The 25,058-nt window shown below is 41.3% G+C and overlaps 1 protein-coding gene across 1 annotated transcript; it reads left to right on the plus strand.

Annotated features, from left to right (window-relative positions):
* The first annotated feature begins 1,629 nt into the window (after nucleotides 1-1,629).
* dhx58 (DEXH (Asp-Glu-X-His) box polypeptide 58) lies at nucleotides 1,630-13,439 on the plus strand. Its single transcript, XM_017721227.2, has 12 exons — nucleotides 1,630-1,750; nucleotides 3,253-3,426; nucleotides 3,685-3,889; nucleotides 4,710-4,900; nucleotides 5,057-5,170; nucleotides 5,295-5,421; nucleotides 6,215-6,400; nucleotides 7,740-7,987; nucleotides 8,204-8,515; nucleotides 9,865-10,055; nucleotides 10,564-10,657; nucleotides 11,489-13,439. Exons 2-12 carry the CDS (start codon nucleotides 3,253-3,255, stop codon nucleotides 11,675-11,677), a joined length of 2,031 nt encoding a protein of 676 aa, XP_017576716.1. The 5' UTR covers nucleotides 1,630-1,750; the 3' UTR covers nucleotides 11,678-13,439.
* The last annotated feature ends 11,619 nt before the right edge of the window (nucleotides 13,440-25,058 follow it).

A 25,058-nucleotide genomic window follows, 5' to 3' on the forward strand; every position in this document is an offset into this window, starting at 1 on the left:
AAAAAAGTATCGTTAATCTGGGAACAGTATTTGCTGTAGCCTGGAGGACTTTCATTTGTAGTGTCCATTAAATGGTTCTTTTACAGAGTACACAGTACATACACACACAACTCTCTATACCCGTGTCTTGCCTGTTCTGATGCTGCATGCTCTCAGCAACTTCACGCTTCACATGTAGAAGCGTTGTTCACAACTTTAACTGACGAGTTCTGTTCTGAAGCGTTTTCTGCAGCAATGCTGCAAACCCCCCATCCCTCCCATCTCTTCTCTCGGTTCTTGTGTTGTTCACATACTTGAATCATGACAAGCTTTGAGGAAGTGCTTCAGTGTTTATATCATAATTCTTTTGTTGTTGTTTTTTTTTTGTTTGTTTTCTAGTTATACAGGCTTGTGTCTGAAGATCAAAAACACATTGTGTTTCCCAAAGAAGAAAAGGGGATGATGTTCATGGCTTTGGTTACATTTTTATGGTGCATGTAAATAGCTGCAGGTCTTTGTACTGTAATTCTGTTTTTTCTGTTTCTATAAAAAAAAATAAACTTTTTTATAAGGCACATTTATCTCGTACCTGCTTATTTCATAGCTAAAAATATAGCTATCATTTTTATTTTAAGGTTTCAATAATTATTGGTATTGGATTAATAAGACTGGTGTTATGCCATCTCTATATTATTTGGCCCCAATAATTTGATTTAATTACAGGTCTTTAGAAGTGTAGAAATAATCCAATTCAGTTGGTGTGGAATTTGAGATTTTATGAATGCATCATTGTTGCCAAAAGATCTGTTATTGCAGGGCCAAAGATTTGCACTCTGTTGGCAAAGTAACTGTAACACTAAACTGTTTGGTCTGTGTGTTTACTTGCGCTTTTGTGTGTTTATTTGCGTTTTCATACAAGCACAAGTGGGGAATCCCTTCAGTCCTTCAGTTTCCCTTTCCTGATGTCACTTAGGTACATGAGTGGGGCCCAGCAAGGGTCTCTCCTGTTCTTATATGGGTCAGTATACATGTCCTATTCACACAGCAATTGTAGCTTCCCTGTTCTCAGCATGTTCATATTTTCTGCTGAAGTGACTCGATGTTTAACGAAAGCTGTGGCATGAGTTTTACATTACGTTTACATCACGACTTCTGTGAATTTATTGGCTATTTGCAAAGCAGAAGTCCTCATAGTGCATGTAAACATGTTCAATGGATTTCTGACCCAATCTGATTTTCAGATTATGTTATCGGTTTATTAAGTGCTTGTAAACACAGTGATGTTAAGGTCTAGGCTCTGGGGTGGGCTGTCCATTGTTCTGTCAGCAGCTTATTTGTTTGATATGCAGATTTTCTTTTATGTGCGTTTTCTTTTCACAGCTACACATCCCTTCAGACTCATAGCATTGAGTTGTCTTCTCACAGTTGAAGGATGGACAAAAACATCTGTGGATTTTTTTCAGATCTGAGGCAGCTTGATTTTTCTCCTCTCTTTCTCCTTCTTCCTTTCTCCTGCAGCTACTCATCATGACATTGGTTTTTGTTCCCACAATAGACACTGACTAACTGGCCTTTTTCCTCCTCCGTTTGCTGCCATATGTCGTTAGCCCCCCTATGCTGGGCCCTTCTTCTACCCTACGCTTCCACTTTCGTTTCTCAGGCCGCCAGGCTGATCGAGCAGTCCCTTTTTAAGAGTCTTGCTGGTGATATTTCCTCAGAAGGCTCTGAGGTGTCCCACTGAGAGTTCTGCTAAATCCCCAAAACGGTGCAGGTGAGTGATCTTGGTAGTCTCTAGTTAATTCTTTATCATTTTATGTGGTTCATACACCTTTAGAATGAAGAGCTTTGGACATAGAAGGTGAGACACTGAGATACTTTATCTGTTAAAGGACTGTGAGTGGAGCTTTGCTCAGTGTATGGAATAGTAATGAATGCTTGTGCTCCTGAAGGGACAGCAAGATCTAGCTAGTATGTGGGGCTCCTCTGTTATTTAAAGGAATGTCCTGTACTTTACGTTTGACAGATTATATAACCTGTTGTTCAGAAGAATTTTAGACATAATTGTCATCCATTGTTAACTGTAAAAGCTCAGGGAGGTCTGTTCTAACCTGTTGCTAACAATAATTAAAATATCCTTTATGCAAATGACACTATGGCTGTAGGTTACATTCAGCAAATTTGGTTAATCTGCTCCTTTAAAAAAAACCTGACAGTCTTCCTCATTTGCAGTGTGCCTTTAGATAGAAAGCTAAAAGGCAAAATTATAATGATTCTCTAAAAGAGGCTTAAAGATTAATTCAACAGATTTTTCAAAATTCTTGCTTCATTGAAGAGTGGTTTTATGTGAAGTGGCTCACTGTGGGGAAAAAAGTCAGATTTCTTTACATGGTGATATGTTTTAGGACAATTGTTTATCCCAAAAGTATTGGACAGAATAAAATCTCAGACATTAACCTATTTGTTTCTTCTATTCCTGTCCTATATTGTGAACAGTTCTGTGAACAAGTTTCTCTAAAATAGCATTTCACATTTAACCACTCTGAATGACTTGGTTTACATATTTAGCATTTAATTATGCAGAAATTTGGAAAAATAGGTGGAATTAACCTTTAAAGCCTCGTATTGTTTTAACCTCTTAAACTACAAGCTTATTATATTAGATGCAGCATATGCCTTATTATATAGTAACTACTATGAATTGTTCAGTAACTACTATGTAACTAACATGTATGTTAGAGATGCACAGATATGGGAATTACAGTCATGTGGTTTGAACTTCCCCACTTAAATTGTGTTTTCCTAAGTGAGAATGAGTTAACAAATCATCTATTTTTTTTAGTGCACAATTTCTCTTATAAAATCTCATAACTTTTAGACAGGTCACATTTTATGGTTTATTTACATTTTCAGCAAATAAACAGTAATTGTGCATTAAAATGTACAGAAGTGTGTTCACTTTAGAGGATATGTTCACTTTTCACTTAAAGAAAGCTACAAGATATCTTTTAACCAGGTGTGCCCAAACTTTTTGACTGTATGCCGTTATCCAGCACAAATAAATAAACTGTTTATTTCTGTGAGGTTACAAATGCAGTAAAATAAATTAAAGGCCCAGTATCCTCTAAACATTCCGCTCTGCAGGATTTCTCCTTCTGCATTTTCTAATATTGTTCTGCATTTTTAATGTAAATGACCGTTATTAGAGAGAGGACCTGAAGAATGAATCATTGGACTTTAAACCGGATAAACGGTTTGTTTTGTGTGATTGTGCAGATGGAGATTTCACTGAGGTCGTACCAGAAGGAGGTGGTTCAGGTGGCTCTGAGTGGGGAGAACAGTATCATTTGGCTGCCCACAGGAGGAGGAAAGACCCGAGCTGCAGTGTATGTGGCCAAAAGGCACTTGGAGACGCATCCCAAGGCCAAAGTGGCTGTTCTCGTCAACAAGGTACCTGCATTGGTTGAAGTAGGCCTGGTCACCAGGAGCCAATCAGGAGACACTGCAGCTCACTACAAAACCTGGTCATAAACTCTACTTTACTAGTAATGGGTGACTGCAGCATTTTCGTAAGAGTCTGAGGGATTTTTAGGTGTTGTCCTGTTGTGTAGCAACTGTGGTGTAACCTTGGCTCTAACCTGTGGTGTAACCTTTACTGATTATCTCATGCTGTTAAAGTACAGTTGTCTATGCATATGCGTTTTTTAGGTTCACCTGGTCGATCAGCACTATCAGAACGAATTCCGGCCCCACCTGGGTCATACTGTAAATATTGTGGCCATCAGTGGAGACAGCCAGGAGAAGGACTTTTTTGGCCGTGTGGTCAGGGACTCAGACCTGGTCATCTGCACAGCTCAGATTCTGGAGAATGCCATGATAAACACAGAGGAGGACAAGCATGTGGAGCTTACAGGTGAAACATCTGCAGCAGATAGAGGTCTCTTAAAAAATGTAAATGTAAAAGTATGTGTTCATGGTCATGTAGTTTCACATGACCACCTGTTACTGATGAATTCATAAGCAGCGTTGTGACTGCAGACAAGTTATTGAAGTGTCAAAATAAACAATGCATGCTGATCATTTCTGCCTGGAGTGCTTCAACTAAGCACAATACAGTGCCGCCTTTCAGAACTGAGGTCATTTCCATACAGTCATATGCAAAAGTTTGGGCAACCCTGGTCAAATGACCCTTTTAGGTGATTTTGTTAGTGACATTTTTTTCTACAAAGAGCACATTTTAATGCACCGCTACTGTTCATTTTCTGAATTTAAGGTTAAGTTATGGCACACTAAGTAATTTGTTTTTTTTTTCTTTGCTATGTTAAACTCAGTAAATAAATTGTGCACATGAATTTTCAGAAAAAGGCATCATTGTGTGGTGGATGTGTTAATGTATTTTCACTTAGCAAATTAACAAGACATGGGTGTCTTGTTAATTTAACAGGACAGGTGTTCAGTCCTAAAGGTACAGTAAAAATACGGCCTGTTGAATTTTAAAGGATAAATAGAACCATAAATACATATGGTTTTATTCGTAAAACTGCAAAAATATAACTGTAGTTTGGGGGTAAAAATGATCAAATAATGTCATTTTTTATTGTAAATGCACCCCCATACAATTTCCGAGCTACAGCATTGTACAATGCAGTGGTACTTACTTCCTGCAGCCCGGCATATCATGCTATGTTTATTGTACAAGCTTTGTGTCTTTGTGCTCTGTTCCCTGTATTCAGACTTCACACTGCTGATCATAGACGAGTGCCACCACACTCATAAGGACGCAGTGTATAATAAGATCATGGCTCGCTATGTGAAGGGGAAGATGGAGGGAGCGAGGAATCTGCCTCAGATTCTGGGCCTCACTGCCTCACCAGGCACCGGCGGAGCCAAGACACAGGAGGGAGCCGTCAACCATGTGCTACAGGTATGTTTTTGTAGCAGTGTGGAGAATTCCTTTACAAAAAACATATAGTCTTCAATGATCCCTGATTGGCTTCATACTCTCGTCACTCTTCCCGGAGTTCTTCAACACATTACAATATCAGTTTATTGCTGATTTGATCTCTGTTTTCTCATACAGATCTGTGCGAATTTGGACTCTGTTATTGTATCCACAAAAAACTACGTGCCAGAACTTCGAATGGTTGTTCCCAGACCCATAAAGAAGTATGACATTGTGGATACCCGGCTTTTCGTAAGTGTCTTTTACAACTCAGACACATTCATGCAAATGTCATTTTTTTGGCAAATTTAGTTCAGCCCTACTGAACATTTCTGCTCAGATTTTTGATGTGTGGTGGTGTCTTATTCATTCTCAGGACCCGTTTGGGGAGCATCTGAAGGAGATGATGAGGATGATCCATGGGTACATGGCATCAGGCATCACTTTTCGCAAGATGGGCACTCAGGAGTATGAAAATGATGTGGTGGAACTGGAGAAGAAAGGTCTGTGTTAATCTTTAATGTGTTTTTGCGCTGTGCAGACTTACGACTTAAAACTAATATGTTTCAAGATAAATGTCTCAGTAATGTGTGAGTTATTTAGTAATTAATATCTTACTACTGCACTTATGGGTCAATTAAACTAAATTTCTGACAGGTTTTTTTTTTTTTTACACTACCTGTTACAGCTCAAACTTACTGAGGTCAGTTAAAAGCAGACTCTGCATTATTCACATTATTGTTGTGAGAGGAATAAGAGGGTAATAAGAGGACATTGTCACAGGTGTGATGAAATTAGATTTAGATTCCATTTATTTTCCTGCCAGGGGGAAATTTTCTTGGGCAACCCAAGACTACATGTCATAAAAGAGCCACTAGACATACACATACACTGGACATACAGCCTCACCCCCTGATTAACAGCATTAATAACATTTAATAACATACCATGGAGAAAAACAAAACAGAAAAAACAGCATTGCTCACCTGAAAGAATTAAGAATTGTGATAGATGAAGGTACAAAAGAATTTCTAAACCTATTTAATCTACACACTGGCATTCTGAATCTCCTGCCTAATGGAAAAAACTGATAGTTTGGGAAAAGAGCATGATCCGGATCAGAAATAATTCTTCTTGCCAATCTAATGAGAGTTTGTTCATAGACTGCAGTAAGTTACTTAATTTAGTAACATAACTTTCCAAGTAGTTGTGACAACACAAGCTAATTTTTTCTTTAGCTGTGTTGAACAATAACCAAATTGTGTGTGTGTGTGTGTGTGTGTGTGGTGTTCTCAGGTGTTCGGGAGGAGAACAGGCTGTTGGCTCAGTGTGCCCTACATCTGAGAAAATATAATGACGCCCTTCTCATCAACGACACTGTGCGCATGGTGGACGCCCTGCGACTTCTGCAGGACTTCTACCGCACAAAGAGCGAAAACAGAATGGACGCAACTGACATCTTCCTCTCTGGACTCTTTGAAGGTATGCACTTTCAGTGCTGGTGTTAAAGTAGCAATGTTGTGGACATTGTCATAAATCTTATATAATATTAATAGTTATGGAGCTGATTATGAGATTTTAAGAGAGAAGTCAAATTTTGCTTAGTGGGTGTTTTTGGTGTATGTAACTGGTTAAAGTTCTGTGTCTGGTTAAAGAATAAGGTATTACATTAGCTAGAAAACAATTCTGTTTATAATAATAGTTAGTTATAATAGTGCTAACCCATAGGTGACTATGCTAAATGGTAGCATTAACACTGAAGCTGACGCTATTACTTCTGGCAGCCCTTTTGGTAGTGATCTGGCAAAAGTAAAAGCATTTTGCTTAGTGCGTTTTAGTGCATGCGGCAAATGCGCATCATGCCACCTAGCAGTGTGTGAAATACCTCCTACATATTATATCAGGGCCTCCCATGTTGGCTGGCTACTCCAGTGTTTCCAGGCTGCTAAACCACTCGCCATAGCAGCACTGATGCTAACTTCGTTGGAAACAAAATGTTTGGTTAAACAATTCCTCTTCTGGAAATGTTCTTTTCTAGTTTGGTAATGTGGTCTTCCACACAGTGGCAGTTCTAGAAAATTCTACTACAGAGGAAGCAAAGGGGTGGTACGGAACTTTGGCAGGGTGACAGTATGAAAGTGCAAGGGCAGGAGTTGACTTTGAGCACTTTTTCCACTGATCAGCAATTGCTAATAAATTCTCACCTTCAAGGCAACGCAATACAGAAGAGACATACTGGCAATGAGAACAAGTGAGCAAACACCCACCCCACAGCGGGTCAGAAACCAGTGATGTGGCAGAAATTTTGGGGTGGCATCTGGGGTGGCTATTCAGATTTAAGGAAGTGCCCTGGCCACCCTGGCCACCCCTTTAAAACTGTGCAAGATTCCACACATAAATTGATTCGTGCACTTTACCAATGTCTTGGGAAATTGGGCAAGTTTTCAGATTTATAAACATGTTACAGGTGTTTGGCTATGAAGGAGCAACTGTGTGAATCATTTTGCTTCAGTGCCACCCTGAGGCAGACTACTACTGCATCTCTAGTTAGTTCAGTTTGCTGAAGACAGAAGCTCGCCAATTGTGGGTAAAGCAACTGAACAGTAACCTTTCCTGAATTTGTATTTCAGCATCCATTTTCTCTCACGGACAGCATGATGTCATAAAACTTTCATAATTATTTTTTTATGAGACATTGAGGGGGTCCAAGAGGTTAATTAGGGGGTCATGGTATTTCGAAGACACTCTTTTAGCTCCACTGACAGTGATGCTGCTGCTCCTAATGATAGTGACAGTAATGATGACGTTGCTCCTCACACAGAGAACCAAGTAGAGCTGAGGCTGTTGACTTTAGACACTCAAAATGAGAACCCCAAGCTTGCCCAGCTGCAGCGCACCCTGGTGGAGCAGTTTCAGGACAGAAACTCACGTGGCATCCTCTTCTCCAAAACCCGAGAGGGCACACGCTGCCTGTACGACTGGGTATGTGCCAACCCAGCACTGCAGAGCGTCGACATCCGTGCTGCCATCCTCACTGGAGCTGGCAATGGTGCCAATCACATGACACAGGTAGGACTCTGACCAACTCGTCCTATAATAAAGAAGGAATCCACTACTGTCCAAAGGTTTGCAATCCTCTGTTTTATTAATAATTATTTCATGTAGTAGTAACTTGAATTGTGTAGACTATAAATCATAAACTAGGTGCGAAGCAGTACTTTATTTAATATTTAAACAATGTGAAAACTACAAATTATATGCTTCTTTGTTTATTTCTTTCTGAAGAGCGGTCAAAAGGAAACTATTTATAGATTCAGAGTCGGAGACCTCAACCTCCTCATCTCCACCAGTGTGGCTGAAGAAGGCCTTGACATTCCGGAATGCAACGTAGTGGTGCGTTACGGGCTGCTGACCAATGAGATTGCTCAGCAGCAGGCCAGTGGGCGGGCACGGGCCATGGACAGTGTGTATTCAGTGGTGGCGTGGGCTGGTGGGCGGGAGATGCGAAGGGAAAAAACCAACGAGTACCTGGAGGAGCTGACCGAAAGAGCAGTTGCTGAAGTACAGCGCATGGAGCCTGAAAAGTTTCGCAGGAAGGTCTGTTCACGCACATTCACAGTTTAATGCAGTATAACAAGTTTATAGCCAGCAGGCTTGTACCATGCAGACAGCAACATAGGCTTGACTTAAACTGCATACAGTTGTTAAGGAATCTCAAACAGGCATAGATGTTGTTCTTGTATAATGATTTAGACCTACAGTTTACATAGTGCCAAACTGGTGGCTGTAAGTTGCTCATCAGCTACATTAGATTTGCACATCAAGTGCAAAACTAAAGAAGCAAATGTCAGACACTGAATTTGGCAGGGATAAATTGCTGGCCATGTGCCCAGGGGCCACTAGGGGGCCCTCAACTACCAGATTTTGTGGTGAAGAATAGATTTGCCAGAACAAGTTAATGTAACAAACTAATGAAAGTACAGTCAGTTAATTTTGATTTAAATGGTAAGTGAACTTCTGCCAGGCAGCAGGTAATCTGGTTGTTGAAATGTGGCATGATAGGTGTTTTGCCCATTGCCCCCATATATATATATATATATATATATATATATATATATGTGTGTGTGTGTGTGTGTGTGTGTGTATATATATATATATATATATATATATATATATATATATATATATATATATATAAATATGTGTGTGTATATATTTTAAATACATTCAATACATTTACTAATTAATTTTTTTTTGGGGAAAAAAGAATGTTAGAACTGTTATCTTTATGACATTTTGGCTCATCTGTCAGAACTTTCTAAATAAATAAACAAGTAAATGAAATAAACAGACACATGACTACTAAGATGCAGCAACACCATAATAGTTGGGAAACTCACAGTTTTAAAGGGGGGGGAGTTATTAGGCTTTAAGTCGAGGCTTAGAGTTAGTTTTTATGGTACTACCTTTATAAACGCTCAGTGAATGGTTTAAAATTAGTTTATTAATGGTTATTACTTAGGGCATTAACACTTTAAAACAGGAAACAGGGCCGTGCTTGCCAAATAGTGAGCCCAGATTGATTTATACTTTCACGTCTCAGAACTTTCAGGTTACTTATTTAACTTTCTGTTTGCCACTAGTTAGCTTTATGCTTCTATATATTCTCATTTACTTGCCCCGAACAACAGACAGGTGACCACCAACAGGATGTCTTTTTAGTCAGAATTACAGTATAAAATGACTAAATTCACATTTTAAAGTCTTAGGTATTGTTTACCTTGATATTTACAGCATTCTATCTATCATATTTGTAACTGTCACAAGTCATGATGTATCACTGTATGGTGGAACTTAACACCACACATGTCAGTGGCACTACTGTGATCCTTGGGCCTGGGTGGCATCTCCTTTGTGACCCTCTTAACATACTGTGCTGGTGGCAGGTGAGCGAGCTGCAGAGGGCTGCCGTGATTGAGAGGTATGTGGCCTGCAAGCGGAGAGATGAGAAGAGGAAGCGGTACGATCCGTCCCAGGTGCAATTCATCTGCAGAGGCTGCTTCACTCCTGTCGCCCATGGAGATGACATGAGAGTTGTGAACAACTCGCAACACGTGAACGTCAACCCTGACTTCAAGTGAGTCATTCCCTCATCAGCATCCCTAAGAGAAAGGGGAATTCCAGTAAATTTTCTAAGTCATTTAAGTCATCTAAGTCTTTCAGAGTGCTTTGATGTGAAATGGGCAGTTCTAGCACATCTGAGGACTAAAATAATTCACCACCAATGTAAAGAAACCAGTTTCTCTACAATTAATAATTTCACATAAAATCACTCTGAATTACCATGTTTATATAACAAGCATTGAATTATACAGAAACTTTGGGGGGAAAAAAGTAAAAAAAAAAAAGTTTTTTTTCCCAAAAAAGAAGCCCTTAAAATCCCAGGCTTATTATATACTAAGCCTTATTATATGTCATACAGTGTCAGAAAGCACACACTTAAGTCTATTTGAGATTATTAACAACTCTGTGATTTGAGGCACATTTAGGCATGCAGATCACACAGGGCTAATTTTTGGGGTATAAGCTTACACCAGCTTCATAACTCATAACTGTAAGTATGACCATGTTTGTCTGTTTTACAGAAATTACTATCAAGTAGGAGGGCAGGTTCATTTAGGCCGGACGTTTGAAGACTGGGAGCCTGGTCGTGTCATCAGCTGTGCTTCCTGTGGACTGGTAATGTTTGTGTTTGTGTGTGCATGGCTGTGAACCAGCACACACTTGCCAGTTGTAGACCTCTGAAGTTGTGGTGTTATTCTCTAGTTGGCATCATGACCATATTAGAAACTTTACATCTAAGCAGTTTTCTTCTATAGGGGTAAATCAGTGGTGTTACTCCTTTCAAATGATGTTGCGTGAAAGTAAATCTACTATAAACACAATTATATACCAATACTAGCAACTCAAACTTTAGACTCCTACTGCCAAAGCAAATTAAGTAGCACATTCCACAAAGCTTGCTGCTTTGCTTCAGGTATTTTGGTGAGATTGCTAGTCTTATGTTGTCAGTTCACTGCACAACAGTGTTAGTGCATGTGAGGCAATATCTGGGTTTCTTTAACGACCTTTTGAAAAGTGTGTGTATTGGGTTAATTTTTCTCATGAAGGAATTTACTTAGACCCTGAATTATTAGTGTGAGCCTGATGCTAACTACAGATTGATGACATGACTTTAAAGGCCTGCCAGGTGCTCTTTGTAGGTTTGCGGTTACAGACTGCCTGATAAGTGCAACACCCACTAATATGCCATTGCTGTGCTGGTATCGAAAAATATTTGGTTAGATGTGGTCCAGAGGTGGTCTGAAGTGTCTGATAAACTGTACATCAACAGATGGTCTGCAATAATAACTGTAATACTACAAAGTGCACATGTATGTGTGGTTCTGATTAAATGACATTTTAAGTATAAAGATTAATTCCCTTTGCACATTACGACCCAGTAGATCACGAAGACACATGACCAATTGTCCTGTTTTTCTTTCTTTTTCTCGTTTGTCTCTCTATCAGGAGTGGGGGTTTGAGGTCAAATTAAGAAAGGTGGTGGTATTGCCCTGCCTAAAAATAAAAGGTTTTTCAATGAAGACTCCTCAGGCCAACCACACAGCCAAGCAGTGGAAGGAGGTGGAGTTCGCTGTGGAAGAGTTTGACTTTACTGAGTACGTGTCTAGCTGCTTCCTTGACCTGGACCTAGACTGAGTGGTGTCTACTCACACAGCTCTGGCTCAGTCTGAGAGATCATGACGATCAGCACTGATAACACTCCAGCTACTTTGGCATAGCAAGATGCTAAGCATGTAGCTTTGTATTGTCTCTTATTTTTTCTGTATTACTCCACTTTGAACATTAAGTGTCGCTGTTGTGCAATATTTTTTTAAAAAGACCTCCAAAATGGAAATTTTCGATCTGTAGTGCCATTCAGTCACGATGAGTTTTACATTTTACACCACATACACTTGTGGTGGTGTCTGGATGAGGGATGGGTACTGTGCTTTGTATGAGATTCCTAGCTCAATATCTTGCTATTTTGTAGGGTGAGTAAGAAGCCCTATTTGGATTGGGTTAGTTAATCAGGGGTTTAGCAGGATAATAACTTTGTAGTAGGTTCTGTTTAATTTGATCAGAATTTTAAAAACTAATGGTGAACTAGTCAGTACTTTCTGAAACCTTTTATGATATGCATTCTTTAATATATTTATTTTTTCTTTTCCTACTAAAGCTCTCCCAGATAGTGGAAAGTTTTGCCACCCAGAAAGAGAAAATGATTGGGTGATTCCTCAGAAGTATCCGTTTTTTGTTTTGCAGTTCAAAAAGTGTTCAATATTTGAGTGAAGGTCTCCAATTCACACTAGGAGACCATATACAGAGAGTAGCAATGTTCAAAACACTTTTTCCCCAATTTTGAGGCCTGGAAAAACGTGGTGGTGTGTAAGGACAGGTCAAAAATTATTAGAGCGCCACAGAGTTTGGTGAAAATCGGTAGGTAATTCGGCCTGTAATTTTCTCAAATGAGGAGGGAGAGAAACACTGACATGGCTGATCCATACAGCGATAAAATCACAGAGCAGCACCTGTAAAAGAGGAAATTACCCCAGGACTCCATGTTCGTTTAATCCCATCTGAATAGGGTTTACGATAAATTGGTATGGTGGGTATATGCCGTGTACCACTGTACTGCTCCCCTACAAAAATGCAGTGAAGTGATGTTAGCACAGGCAGTCTGTAACGTTTAGGGCCAATTGGCCTCATCGAAAACATTAAGCTACTGATGAATAGAAAACCATCCAAACATTTAATTGAATCGCATTGCCTGAATGTAAAACAGGAACATCAGTGTCACCATTTTACAGTCAAACCATAAAAATTGCCACATAACTAGATCTTGCAGTTTGATGTTTTTCCTGTCGTATTAGAGGTTCTAGTGTTCAGCACTGTACATTTGAAGGAGGCTAGATTTGATTTGGGCAAAAGAGAATGCATCCTTAACTGCCATACTTAGGAACACATCTCAAAAAATCTTTTCCTGCAGGATAGGATGAAATATTTACCAATATGTCTGTTTGAACAGGGGTCATTTCATTTTGCAGCTGCTGTAAACTAATCCTGTTTGAATAGTGCTTATGTCTCAGTGAGGCTGATGGGTTATAGCAGTCGTCACCAAGCCTCTTCATTTAATCACTTTACATCAGTGTTGTTACTAGCATCTCGATATCGGACTTCTTTTACTTCATGCTGAATGTGCGTCTGAATGCCTGATGTTATGACAAGCTAGTGCTTGGTGAACTTGTGAACTCTTACCATAGAGCAAACCGCCAAGAATGACTTTTGACCCTTGGCTCTTAGAAGGGTGACGTGAATGTATTTCTTGCTACTGTCTGTTTTCATGTGTCTTGATGTCTGAATGGGTGCACGTTTTTCATGTTTCTTTATATTATGAAATAAAATATCAACTTTTACTGTACAAGTAGTAATTGAATTCAGTTGAGAATTGCTAGGGTTGGTCCACCTAAAGTAGGGATTAGCAACTCAAATATTAAGCCATTTTGTCCTTTCAACAAAAACCAAACCATCTTGGGAGCCACAACATTTCATGTCTATTTTATTGAAGTAATGTTTTACTATCTTGGCTGTAAATGTGTTACAGTATGTGCTAATATACTAGTGTAGAGTAAAAAATCTAAACGAAAACGCAGACTGTCTTTGCTCTGCTTTAAGCTGTAGCCCAGGTATATCTGCTTTTCTCGCATGTCTGGCAGTAAATGTCTCTGTGTTCGATGTTTTTTTATGAGGCTGAAGTCGATTCTCATTCACCAGCTTCTTAATCGAAATTTCCCGTTCCACCTTAATGCTGCCTGAGGTGCCAGAATGTAACTTTTGCACCAGTTAGAGCGGAATGAGAAAATTCAAACAAGAAGTTGGTGGATGAGAAACTGACTTCAGCTGACTTTTTAGTGTTCGACAGTTTCTCATTGCAGATTAATTGTATCAAGAAACCCTCTATAGTGCTTATAAATGCAAATAAGTGCATTTGTCTCCAAGTTATCGATGATCATCTTAAATCTTTCTCTATGCCGTCTCGTTAGACACAAGCTAGGCAATATTGCTGTCTGAGTTGCTATGGTGACCAGCAGTCTGCGCACCAACCTTTAGGGTTAAAGGGTGAATTTAGAAGTTATGCATTAACACCAGTGTTTAAGATCATTTATTGTTAAAACTGTGTTAGAACAATCAGCAGAGCTTTATTTTACTGTAAAGGAGGTTACTGTAAATGTTTACCTAAAAAATCAATTTCTACTGTGGAGCCACAACAGGGCAGTAAAAGAGTCGCACGTTGCTGACCCCTAAACTAAAGAATGGCTGAAGAAATGGCTTGCTAGTTTAAGTGCCAGGCTAAATCTTTGGGAGAAAAATTATACAACTTAAAATGACAACATATGTGCATGTTGTACAAGCAACAATTTTACACTTTCCCAAGTTAACAATATGCAATCGAGTTGTAATGAGAGGGGAGAGGAATGAGACAGAGAATAGGCCTGAGGTTTGTACAGTGGGCTGTGCTGGGGTCGCAATAGTGTTGTACGGATCAGTGCCTCATCAGCACCCACAGCAAACACATTACACACACGCCCACTGGCAAGGACATCAGGAGTACACACTACTCAGGCACTTAAAGCTCTAGTTTGGCCAAAACAAATTATGCAATGCTCCCTTTCCTCCTAATTTACTCAATCAGTCAAGACATGTTTAGTGTCTGACGTTTGCTTCTTTAGTTGGGCACGAGAGCTACAAGGCTATTGTAGCTAAGAGGTAATGGAAGCTTCCTATTACCTTATGTAGTTTCTAATAGGCGTGCATATGTGTGTTTTGACTCTTTGTGACATGCTGGTTTGAATGTTTTATTGTTTATGTATTACTTGGTACTATGAATGCAAATGCTGAATTATTTTAATGTGTCAGTTTTTGTGCAGTTTTTGCTACATTTTGGTGGATTTTGAAATATTTCTTGGCTGGACACTATAGAAAAAAAACTAGCAGCCCTGCTGACATTACAGAATTAGCAGTTAGTCTTCTCAATGAAGCGTGCTGAGCTGCATTGAAGCATGTTGGGCAGCTGCAGCCTAAAAAAATGCTTTAAAGAATATTATCACTCCATCCATGGATCACCACATTATCGTGGTGGAGGGGTTTGCATGCTTGAATGATCCTAGGAGCTATGTTGTCTGGAGCAAAAGCTCCTGGTAGGGTCTCCCAGGGTAAACTGGTCTTAGGTGACAGGTCAGACAAAGTGTGATCCATAATTACCCTTATGAAAACAAAATCAAATCAGGACTTGTGTACCCTGCCTGGATCAGGGTTACCAGGACCCCACCCTGGAGCCAGGCCTGGGGGAGGGGCTCGCCATCGAGTGTCTGGTGGCTGGGCATTTATTAATGGTGCCCGGCCGGGCCCAGCCCGAAGAAGTTACATGAGTCCCCCCTCCCATCGACCCACCACCGATGGGAGGGGCAGTAGTAGGGGTTTGGTGCTTTGTGGATCGGGCAGTGTCCGAAGGCGTGGGCCTTGGCGTTCTGATCCTCGGATGCTGAAACTGGTTTTTGGAACTTGGAATGTTACCTCACTGGCGGGGAAGGAGCCTGAGTTGGTGCGCGAGGTTGAGAGATACCGGCTAGATATAATCGGGCTCACCTCAACACACAGCTTGGGCTCTGGGTCCAATCTCCTTGAGAGGGGCTGGACTTTATTCTTTTTCTGGAGTTACCCATGGTGAGAGGCGGCGGGCAGGTGTGGGCTTTCTCATAGCCCCTTGACTCGGCGCCTGTATGTTGGGGTTTTCTCCGGTGGACAAGAGGGTAGCTTCCCTATGCCTTCGGGTTGGGGAACGGGTCCTGACTGTTGTCTATGCTTATGCACTGAAAAGCAGTTCAGAGTACCCAGCCTTCCTAGAGTCCTTGGGAAGGGTGCTTGTAAGTGCTCCTCCTGGAGACTCGATTGTCCTACTGGGAGACTTCAATGCTCACGTGGGCAACGACAGTGAGACCTGGAGGGGTATGATTGGGAGGAATGGCCTCTCTGATCTGAACCCGAGTGGTGTTCAGTTTTTGGACTTCTGTGCAAACCACAGTTTGTCCATAACGAACATGTTTGAACACAAGGCGGATTGGTGCTGGGTCAGCAGTGATGTGGGCTCTTTACCGGTCTGTTGTGGTAAAGAAAGAGCTGAGCCATAAGGCAAGGCTCTCGATTTACCGGTCGATCTACATTCCCGCCCTCACCTATGGTCATGAGCTTTGGGTAATGACCGAAAGAACAAGATCGCGAATACAAGCGGTCGAAATGAGTTTCCTCCACAGGGTGTCTGGACTCTCCCTTAGAGATAGGGTGAGAAGTTCGGTCATCCAGGAGGGACTCGGAGTAGAGCCGCTGCTTCTCCTCGTCGAGAGGAGCCAGCTGAAGTGGTTCGGGCATCTGGTTAGGATGCCTCCTGGATGCCTCCTTCGGGAGGTGTCACAGGCAAGTCCACCCGGGTGGTGACCCCGGGGAAGACCCAGGACACGCTGGCATGACTATATTGCCCAGCTGGCCTGGGAGCACCTCGGAATCCCCCCTGGGGAGCTAGTGGAAGTGGCTGGGGAAAGGGAGATCTGGGCCTCATTGCTTAGGATGCTGCCCCCACGACCCAAACCCCGGAAAAGCGGAAGATAATGGATGGATGGATGGATGGATGGAGGGATGGATGAATATCATCACTCCTATGATGAAAACTTTTTATCTCCAAAGTGGTACCTTTACAGGGGGAGGAAAACAAACTTAACTTTGAGTGGAAGTTAGGGGAACAAGTAATAGTAATTTTGGAGCTGTTTCTCCATTCGTGTTGGAATTTTAACAGAATCTAAAGGTCATTTTCAAACTGTAAAAAAGGGGCACATCAACAATAATGATGATGAGTAGAGCGTGTACAGCTTGTTTACACGTTCAAGTTTGAAGCAAAAACAAATTTATCTCAGTTTCAGAGGTTTGTCAGCTGACCATGGCCAGAGGAAAATGAGATTGTGCACTTAACAAAGGAATAAACTTTGTCATACGGAGGAAAGTGAACCTCTGGTTCAGCATTTCACAGCTGCTGATGAACATTAGCATGCAGTTCATGCTTGAAAGTTGCTGCTACAGCCGTTTTCAGAGAAATGGTTTTCATTTTCTCCCTCAAAATCTGTCGGCATCTGAGAAAGCGAGAGCTCGGCGAGGAGTTCATTCATTCATGTTCATTTGATGTTTGTTGAAAGCTGCTACAGTGGCATTATGGACATAAACGACCCGGCGCACCCCTGCTGGCATGTGTGTGCATTTAGCTTTTTTGCCAACTAGTTTATCCTTAGCGAGCTGTTTCAACATCTCCAACATGGCTTATGAAGCGTTCTAGTTATTTTCACCCATCGAGTTATCATGCAGAAGACAATAGCTGACAATACTGTACTCCAGTAGCTGGGAAGGAATTTCTCCACTAAGCATTTATATCTTGTATTATATACTTTATTTAGTTTGGACTCCCACATTGTCTGTTTGATTCTCTAAACATTCTGAGCACATCATTGAATTCCACTCTTGGCAACTATGACAAAGATAAAGTGAGGACCCTTTCTGTGGTTAGCTGACGTGATACGAACACCTGTATTTCTGAGGTTAATATCAAATCAAATTTATTTGTATAGCGCTTTTTACAACTGATGTCACAAAGCAGCTTCACAGAATTCCAGTAAAGACAAAGTTTTGACATGAATGTTAAAACCCCCAGGTGAGCAAGCCAGGGGCGTCAGTGGCAAGGAAAAACTCCCTCAGAGCTGAGGAAGAAACCTTATGAGGAACCATCATCAGGTCAAACTACCTACAAGTGATTATACTACTAATATTAGTAGTAGTAATAGCTAGGAGTCTATGAAAACTGCAGTGTAGGGTGGGCAGCTATTCCAAGGCAAGTGGCGGTAGCTGAGGGGTGGGCAGCTGTTCTGAAGTGGGTAGCAGGAGAGAGCGACATTCAGTCATCCGTCAGTGTCCAGCCAGACAGGTGGGCGGTCATTTACTCGGAAAAAAGTACGTCGGTGGAATTAGTTTTGTTCTGTTTGGGTGTATGTAAAACAGAGAATGTGAGCATTTCCAGAGTGTGGTAATGACTCCGGCAGATCTGACTATGACAGCTTAATAACTCTCTATAAGGCAGTAGCGTAACTTGTTTTACCCAGCGTTTACATACTTCCATTTTTTTTGTGAAAAGGGCCTATTGGCCACCACTAAATTGAGTAAAACACTTAAAAACAGTTAAAAACAAGAAAGAACTACTGACAAAAGTCAGGCTACAAAGTGGCTGCTACTTCTGTTTTTAGCTGAGCAGTGTAGTTTTGTCCATTTTTGTAGATAACAGTACATATTAAAGTCTCAAACACCACATAAGCAAGTCTGTTTAGTTTTTATCAAAGGACTTTCTTTTGCTTCAATTGTGAGATCATTTCGACATGCCGCTTGCACAATCAAACACCAGCTGTAAGTGCATTTACATGCACTCAATAATCAGATCATAATCAGATTTCTGAAGTTATCTGATTTTTCAAATGGTCATGTAAACACCATAAGCTGATCTAGAAATCTGATAAAGAAATCTAATAAAGAGAGCTGGATTGTAGCTTAGTAATCAGTGCATGCAGACTCCTACTCTGATTTCTTTCAGATTTAAATATTCTTTATAAGGTTTATTTAAAAAGCTGTAGCATGACGTTACGTTTATGTCATGACTTCTTCTGTAAGGAGACCCATTTAGACCTGGAGTTTCCCCATTATCTCATTACTCAAGTGCACATAAAATGATCAGATTTCTTACAAAATCTGATTTTCTACAGTTTTCATATTATTAGGTGCATGGAAACACACTCACTGTCTTGGCTAATCAACTTAATTAGTGGTAAGAGGAAAACCATTCGTGATAGTTTTGGCTAGTTGTGCTAGATTAAGGCAGAGCTAGTAGGCTATACTAGAAAAAATGCTAACACATGAATGCGTTAAAAGTAGATTAATGTATGATTAATAAAGGTAAGCGTGTCCTGTTTTTTTTTTTTTTATGAGAAGGCGATGGGACGAGGTAGGTGTAGAATGGAGATGAAGATGGATGGATTTTGAAAAAGCAGCAGTGTTCTCTTAAGTCACTTAGAATGGCTCAAAAATGAATGGAGAGATCTCTCCAAACTACTGAGACTCTGTGCATTCTGCAAGTTCTTGAGCAAAAATACTGTCAGCAAAAGAGAACTTTAAAGCAGTAGTGAACTCATGTTATGTGAAGCTAATCTGAGGCCTCTGTGTGCAGCATTATTCCTCCAGGAGTGCACAGCTGTGTGAGAGACACACATACATGCACTCACATACTCTCTTTGGTTATGATGGAGCTTGTAAAGTCTTGTGTTCTACTTTTACTCTCTCTGACCACAGTAATGACATGTTTGGGCTTTGTCTTGAGCAGAGACAGATTTAGAGGAAGAACCCTACCACTATCACTCTATTTATCTTCCTTGTTCATCTTTTTTTCCCCTCCATCACACTCCCTACTTGCACGTCTTCATGAGAGCCCTTTCTTTTTTGTCGTTCTCCCGCAGTGTATGAAAAACACCCTGTCAATCTTGTTTCCTTTCTTTCTCCATTCAATAGGTAATAGCCTGCCATTTTCTACTCTGGGAAGCATATTAACGATCAGAGAGAGAGAGAGAGAGAGAGAGAGAGAATGCGAATGTATATGTGCTCCAATTTGTTAACACGGCCAATAACAGCATGGAAGAAAGGGGAAATTGGTCCAAATGGGGTAATTTCACATCTGTGCTGTGCAATCAGTGTTCCAGCCAGCGCACAACTAACAAACAGGTGTGTGAGTGTTAGTACAAATGTATAGGAAGGGATTAGACCCCATCACCAACTTTTTTTTATTAAAATTTGGGCATGACTGCCATGGTGACGGGGTGAACGGGTATTTGAACCACTAAAGTGATGCCCACCATGTTTTAACAGAGTATGGTATCACAACAGTATCACAACCATGATGAATTTTTCATATTTTTATATATATATATATATATATATATATATATATATATATATATATATATATATATATATGGGCAGTGCCGACAGTCCATGACTGAGGTGTCCTTGAGCAATACACCTAACCCCCAATTGCTCCCTCGGGCACCATGGATAGGGCTGCCCACTGCCCCCTAGTGTGTGTGTATTCACTAGTGTGTATGTGGTGTTTCATTTCACGGATGGGTTAAATGCGGAGGTGGAATTTCCCCATAAAAAAGTATCACTGTTATTGTTTATATATATATATATATATATATATATATATATATATATACATATATATATATATATATACATATATATATACACTGCTCAAAAAAATAAAGGGAACACTTAAACAACACAATATAACTCCAAGTAAATCAAACTTCTGTGAAATCAAACTGTCCACTTAGGAAGCAACACTGATTGACAATCAATTTCACAGCTGTTGTGCAAATGGAACAGACAACAGGTGGAAATGATTGGCAATTAGCAAAACACACCCAATAAAGGAGTGGTTCTGCAGGTGGTGACCACAGACCACTTCTCAGTACCTTTCTGCTTTCTGGCTGATGTTTTGGTCACTTTTGAATGTTGGTGGTGCTTCCACAATCGTGGTAGCATGAGACGGACTCTGCAACCCACACAAGTGGCTCAGGTAGTGCAGGTCATCCAGGATGGCACATCAATGCGAGCTGTGGCAAGAAGATTTGCTGTGTCGGTCAGCGTAGTGACCAGAGGCTGGAGGCGCTACCAGGAGACGTGGAGGAGGCCGTAGGTGGGCAATAACCCAGCAGCAGGACCGCTACCTCCGCCTTTGTTGCAAGGAGGAACAGGAGGAGCACTGCCAGAGCACTGCAAAATGATCTCCAGCAGGCCACAAATGTGCATGTGTCTGCACAAACGGTTAGAAACCGACCATGAGGATGGTATGAGGGCCCGACGTCCACAGATGGGGGTTGTGCTCACAGCCCAACACCGTGCAGGACGCTTGGCATTTGCCAGAGAACACCAGGATTGGCAAATTCACCACTGGCGCCCTGTGCTCTTCACAGATGAAAGCAGGTTCACACTGAGCACATGTGACAGATGTGACAGAGTCTGGAGACGCCGTGGAGAAAGATCTGCTGACTGCAACATCCTTCAGCGCAACTGGCAGTGGGTCAGTAATGGTGTGGGGTGGCATTTCTTTGGAGGGCCGCACAGCCCTCCATGTGCTAGCCAGAGGTAGCCTGACTGCCATTAGGTACCGAGATGAGATCCTCAGACCCCTAGTGAGACCATATGCTGGTGTAGTTGGCCCTGGGTTCCTCTTAATGCAGGACAGTGCTAGACCTCATGTGGCTGGAGTGTGTCGGCAGTTCCTGCAAGATGAAGGCATTGAAGCTATGGACTGGCCCGCCCGTTCCCCAGGCCCGAATCTGTCTGAAAATTGAGCACATCTGGGACATCATGTCTCGCTCCATCCACCAACGCCACGTTGCACCACAGACTGTCCAGGAGTTGGCGGATGCTTTAGTCCAGGTCTGGGAGGAGATCCCTCAGGAGACCATCCGCCGCCTCATCAGGAGCATGCCCAGGCATTGTAGGGAGGTCATACAGGCACGTGGAGGCCACACACAATACTGAGCCTGATTTTGACATTACATCAAAGTTGGATCAGCCTGTAGTGTGTTTTTCCACTTTAATTTTGTGTGTGACTCCAAATCCAGGCCTTGTGTGATTTTGTTGTCAGCACATTCAACTTTGTACAGAACAAAGTATTCAATGAGAATATTTCATTCATTCAGATCTAGGATGTGTTATTTGAGTGTTCCCTTTATTTTTTTGAGCAGTATATATATATATATATATATATATATAAATGCCGACTTTGACTTTGGTTGACCAGGGACATGCTCACCACTGCGTTGCATCACCTTGTATGCAGAATGTCGTTTCGCATTGCCTTGCTGAAATAAGCAAGGCCTTCCCTAAAAAAGACGCCATCTGGATGGCAGTATATCACTGAAAGAAAAACCAATCTCCAAAATAATAGCTTTACAGAGGAAGGAACCAGACTTTTTTCAAGTCATTTTGGAGTCATTTTGTTTAGTCCATTCATCACGAAATTCACATACAATGTGAAACATCCATCCATCCATCCATCCATTTTCTCAGCCGCTTCTCCGTCAGGGTCGCGGGGGGATGCTGGAGCCTATCCCAGCAGTCTTCAGGCGGAAGGCAGGATACACCCTGGACAACAATGTGAAACAGGCATTTTCAAATTATGTCAAAACTGAACAATTACAAAAAATAGAGATACAAGGTTTTGTTCCGACAGCCGTGATATGTATACTTGGGCTGTATACATGACTGTGAAATTCTTCAGTTTTGGACCTTGCATTCAGATTCCCATCTTGGACAAGTCAGAGACTGGTATTAACTCCACTAAGTGGCCGCTCAGATACATCTTCAGTTCAGCTAACCACCAAGGTCTTGAGTTGAAGATCTGTGTATGAATGGGACGTTTTAGCACTGAAAATCTTTACAGTTCATCTTTTGATAGAAAGCAGCAGAGAATTCATTTTTCCTTGATCTGACTTTCCTGATATACATATATACACGAACATCCACAGGAAATGAAAACGGAGCTAAAAGGAACTGCAGCTTTTCTTTCCTCTGAGATGTGACGATAACCTGATCCTCTTCCTCTCCTCCATCCAAGAAAGTATTTCTCCATTCTTTTCTCTATGCTGTCACTCGCTCCCTCTCTCCTCTTTTGTCTCTCTGAAGCAGCACGCGCTCCACTCACTTCCTCTAATCCCTCATTAGAATATGAAAGAGCTGCTGCTTACGAACAAGCAGGAGAATCACTCTGTGCTTATCTCTCTCTCTTTCTCTCTCTCTCCCCCTCTTTCTCTGTGCTTACCCCCCCACCTCTCTGGTGGATGTGGTAGCTGTGTTCCCGGGGTTGGTGGCTGGACGACCGAGAATGGAGCATGCTTACTATAATTTGGTGAGGGAGTTGCCAGAGTTTGTGAGCGTGTGGGGCATTAATGAAGTCCTATGCACAGTTGATGATGTTGGCAATCTACGGTTGATATTATGATTGTAGGTGTTGTTTGAAATGTATGTTGCAGTTATTCCCTATTTTTTCATTCTTTTTCTAACACACATGAGATTGAGTGATGGCCTCGTTTCTGTGTTTGTAGGTTTTGGATTGTCTCAATACATTTTTTTTTCTTCTCTCTCTCTCTCTTCTCCCTCTCTCACTTTCTATTTCTCTCTCTCTCTCTCTCTCTCTCTCTCTCTCTCTCTCTCTCTCTCTCTCTCTCTCTCTCTCTCTCTCTCTCTCTCTCTCTCTCTCTCTCTCTCTCTCTCTCCATCTCTTTCTGCCCATCCCCTCTCTTTCCCTCTCTGTCTGCCTTTCTCGGCCATCATCTATCTCTCTTTCTCTCCACTTTCTTTCTCCATCTGTTACTTTCTCTCTCCTCTTACCTCTCTCTTTGTTTCACCATTTTTCTCCCCTCTCTTTGTCTTACTCTATCTCTGTTGCTTTCTCTCCCCTTTCTGTCTTGCTCTCTCCTCCTTCCCCTCTCTCTCCTCTCTTCTGTCTCTCTGTCTTATCCTCTCTTTCTGTCCCTCTTGTTTTCTTTCTCTATGCCCCTCTCTCTCTCTTTCTCTCTCTTGTTCTCTCACTTTTCCCTCTCCCTTTCTCTGTCATTCTCTCTCTTTCTCATTTCCTTTGTTTTCTCCCTCTCACTCTCTGCCATTTAGTCCCTTGTTCTTTTTCAGCTGTGAATGCAGCCTTTGCGTAAGGTCCACTTTGTTTAGCTTGTTATCGTATCTTGTCATGCTGTATGCTGTGTGTGCATGTAGGGGGGCTGAATTTGTCATGTTCAGCTTTTGAAGAAAGAACTAAACAAGCATTCATTCATTCAAAGGTCAGCTTAATGAGAGACCCAGAGAGTCTGTCTGGATCCTGGATACACTGTAAGTGTAATGCATTCAGTTTATTAAATTCAAATGTAAACCTCGTTTCTACATGAATCGTATATTGTCACTCATATTAAAACTCTTTATACTTTTTTTAGACCGTCTGAAAACACCAGCTGCTTTTTACATGGTCTGAACATTTTGTGAGTGGGCCAAAAGATGTGGACCAGAAATACCAGTTTTTCTTATGACAGCAGCAGTTTGTATGCATTTGTATAATTCATTGGTCATTTGCATTTCATGCACATATAGAAGATGTAATAATAATAACCCTTATCCATTTGGTCAGAAACACCCTCTCTTTGTAAGTCAGCTAATGGCTGTACTCCAGCTGTTCACCCTACCATATGCTTAATGCATTACAATATGAGTATTTCATGTAGTGTTTCTGTTATTGTGTAAACCCCCTGTACTTGATCAATGAAGTGATGCTGAATCTGAATGGACATAGACAAAATCTACTCTCCTTTCCATTCTTGAAGAGAGAATTTGGCAGTGCAGCTTGAGGGAGGAGATCATCTGCTAAAACAGGCCAAAATTGCTTCTCTTTCCTTTTCTTAAAGGTGCAGTGTGTAAGGTTTAGGGGGATCTGTTACAACAAATCCACATCCCAAAACAAATACACATTTTCATTTGCATATAATCCTGTAATTACAAATCACATATTTTCTTAAGCTTACAATGAGACACAGGATGTGGGTCATCCGTGTCCTGCGCCACCGTGTTTCTACAGTAGCCTAGAATGGACAAATTAAACATCGACTAGAGAGTGCCTTTCGCAACGTTACATTGAAGCGGCAGCTTGAATTTGGTGGCGCTATAGCATCAGTCGAAAGATCAGTGGTTGCTGCTGATGTGGCTTATGTATATTCTACTACATGCTTGGAAAGGGAGGGGTGAGGGAGGGGTATTCAGTTGGTTGCAACCTGCCACCTCACCACTAGATGCCACTAAAGTCGCATTACTAGGATTTAATGGGCCCCCAAAATTAAATGTTCCCATACAA

This window comes from Pygocentrus nattereri, chromosome 14, assembly GCF_015220715.1.
Source record: "Pygocentrus nattereri isolate fPygNat1 chromosome 14, fPygNat1.pri, whole genome shotgun sequence".
NCBI classification, from domain to species: Eukaryota; Metazoa; Chordata; class Actinopteri; order Characiformes; family Serrasalmidae; genus Pygocentrus; species Pygocentrus nattereri.

What these genes read in the sequence shown, in the direction of transcription:
- dhx58 (XM_017721227.2), top strand. Translation starts at nt 3,253, where the DNA reads ATGGAGATTTCACTGAGGTCGTACCAGAAGGAGGTGGTTCAGGTGGCT. An exon ending in GGTGGAACTGGAGAAGAAAG is followed by an intron (nt 5,422 to 6,214) that starts GTCTGTGTTAAT and finishes TGGTGTTCTCAG; the next exon opens with GTGTTCGGGAGGAGAACAGG. An exon ending in CTGAAAAGTTTCGCAGGAAG is followed by an intron (nt 8,516 to 9,864) that starts GTCTGTTCACGC and finishes TGCTGGTGGCAG; the next exon opens with GTGAGCGAGCTGCAGAGGGC.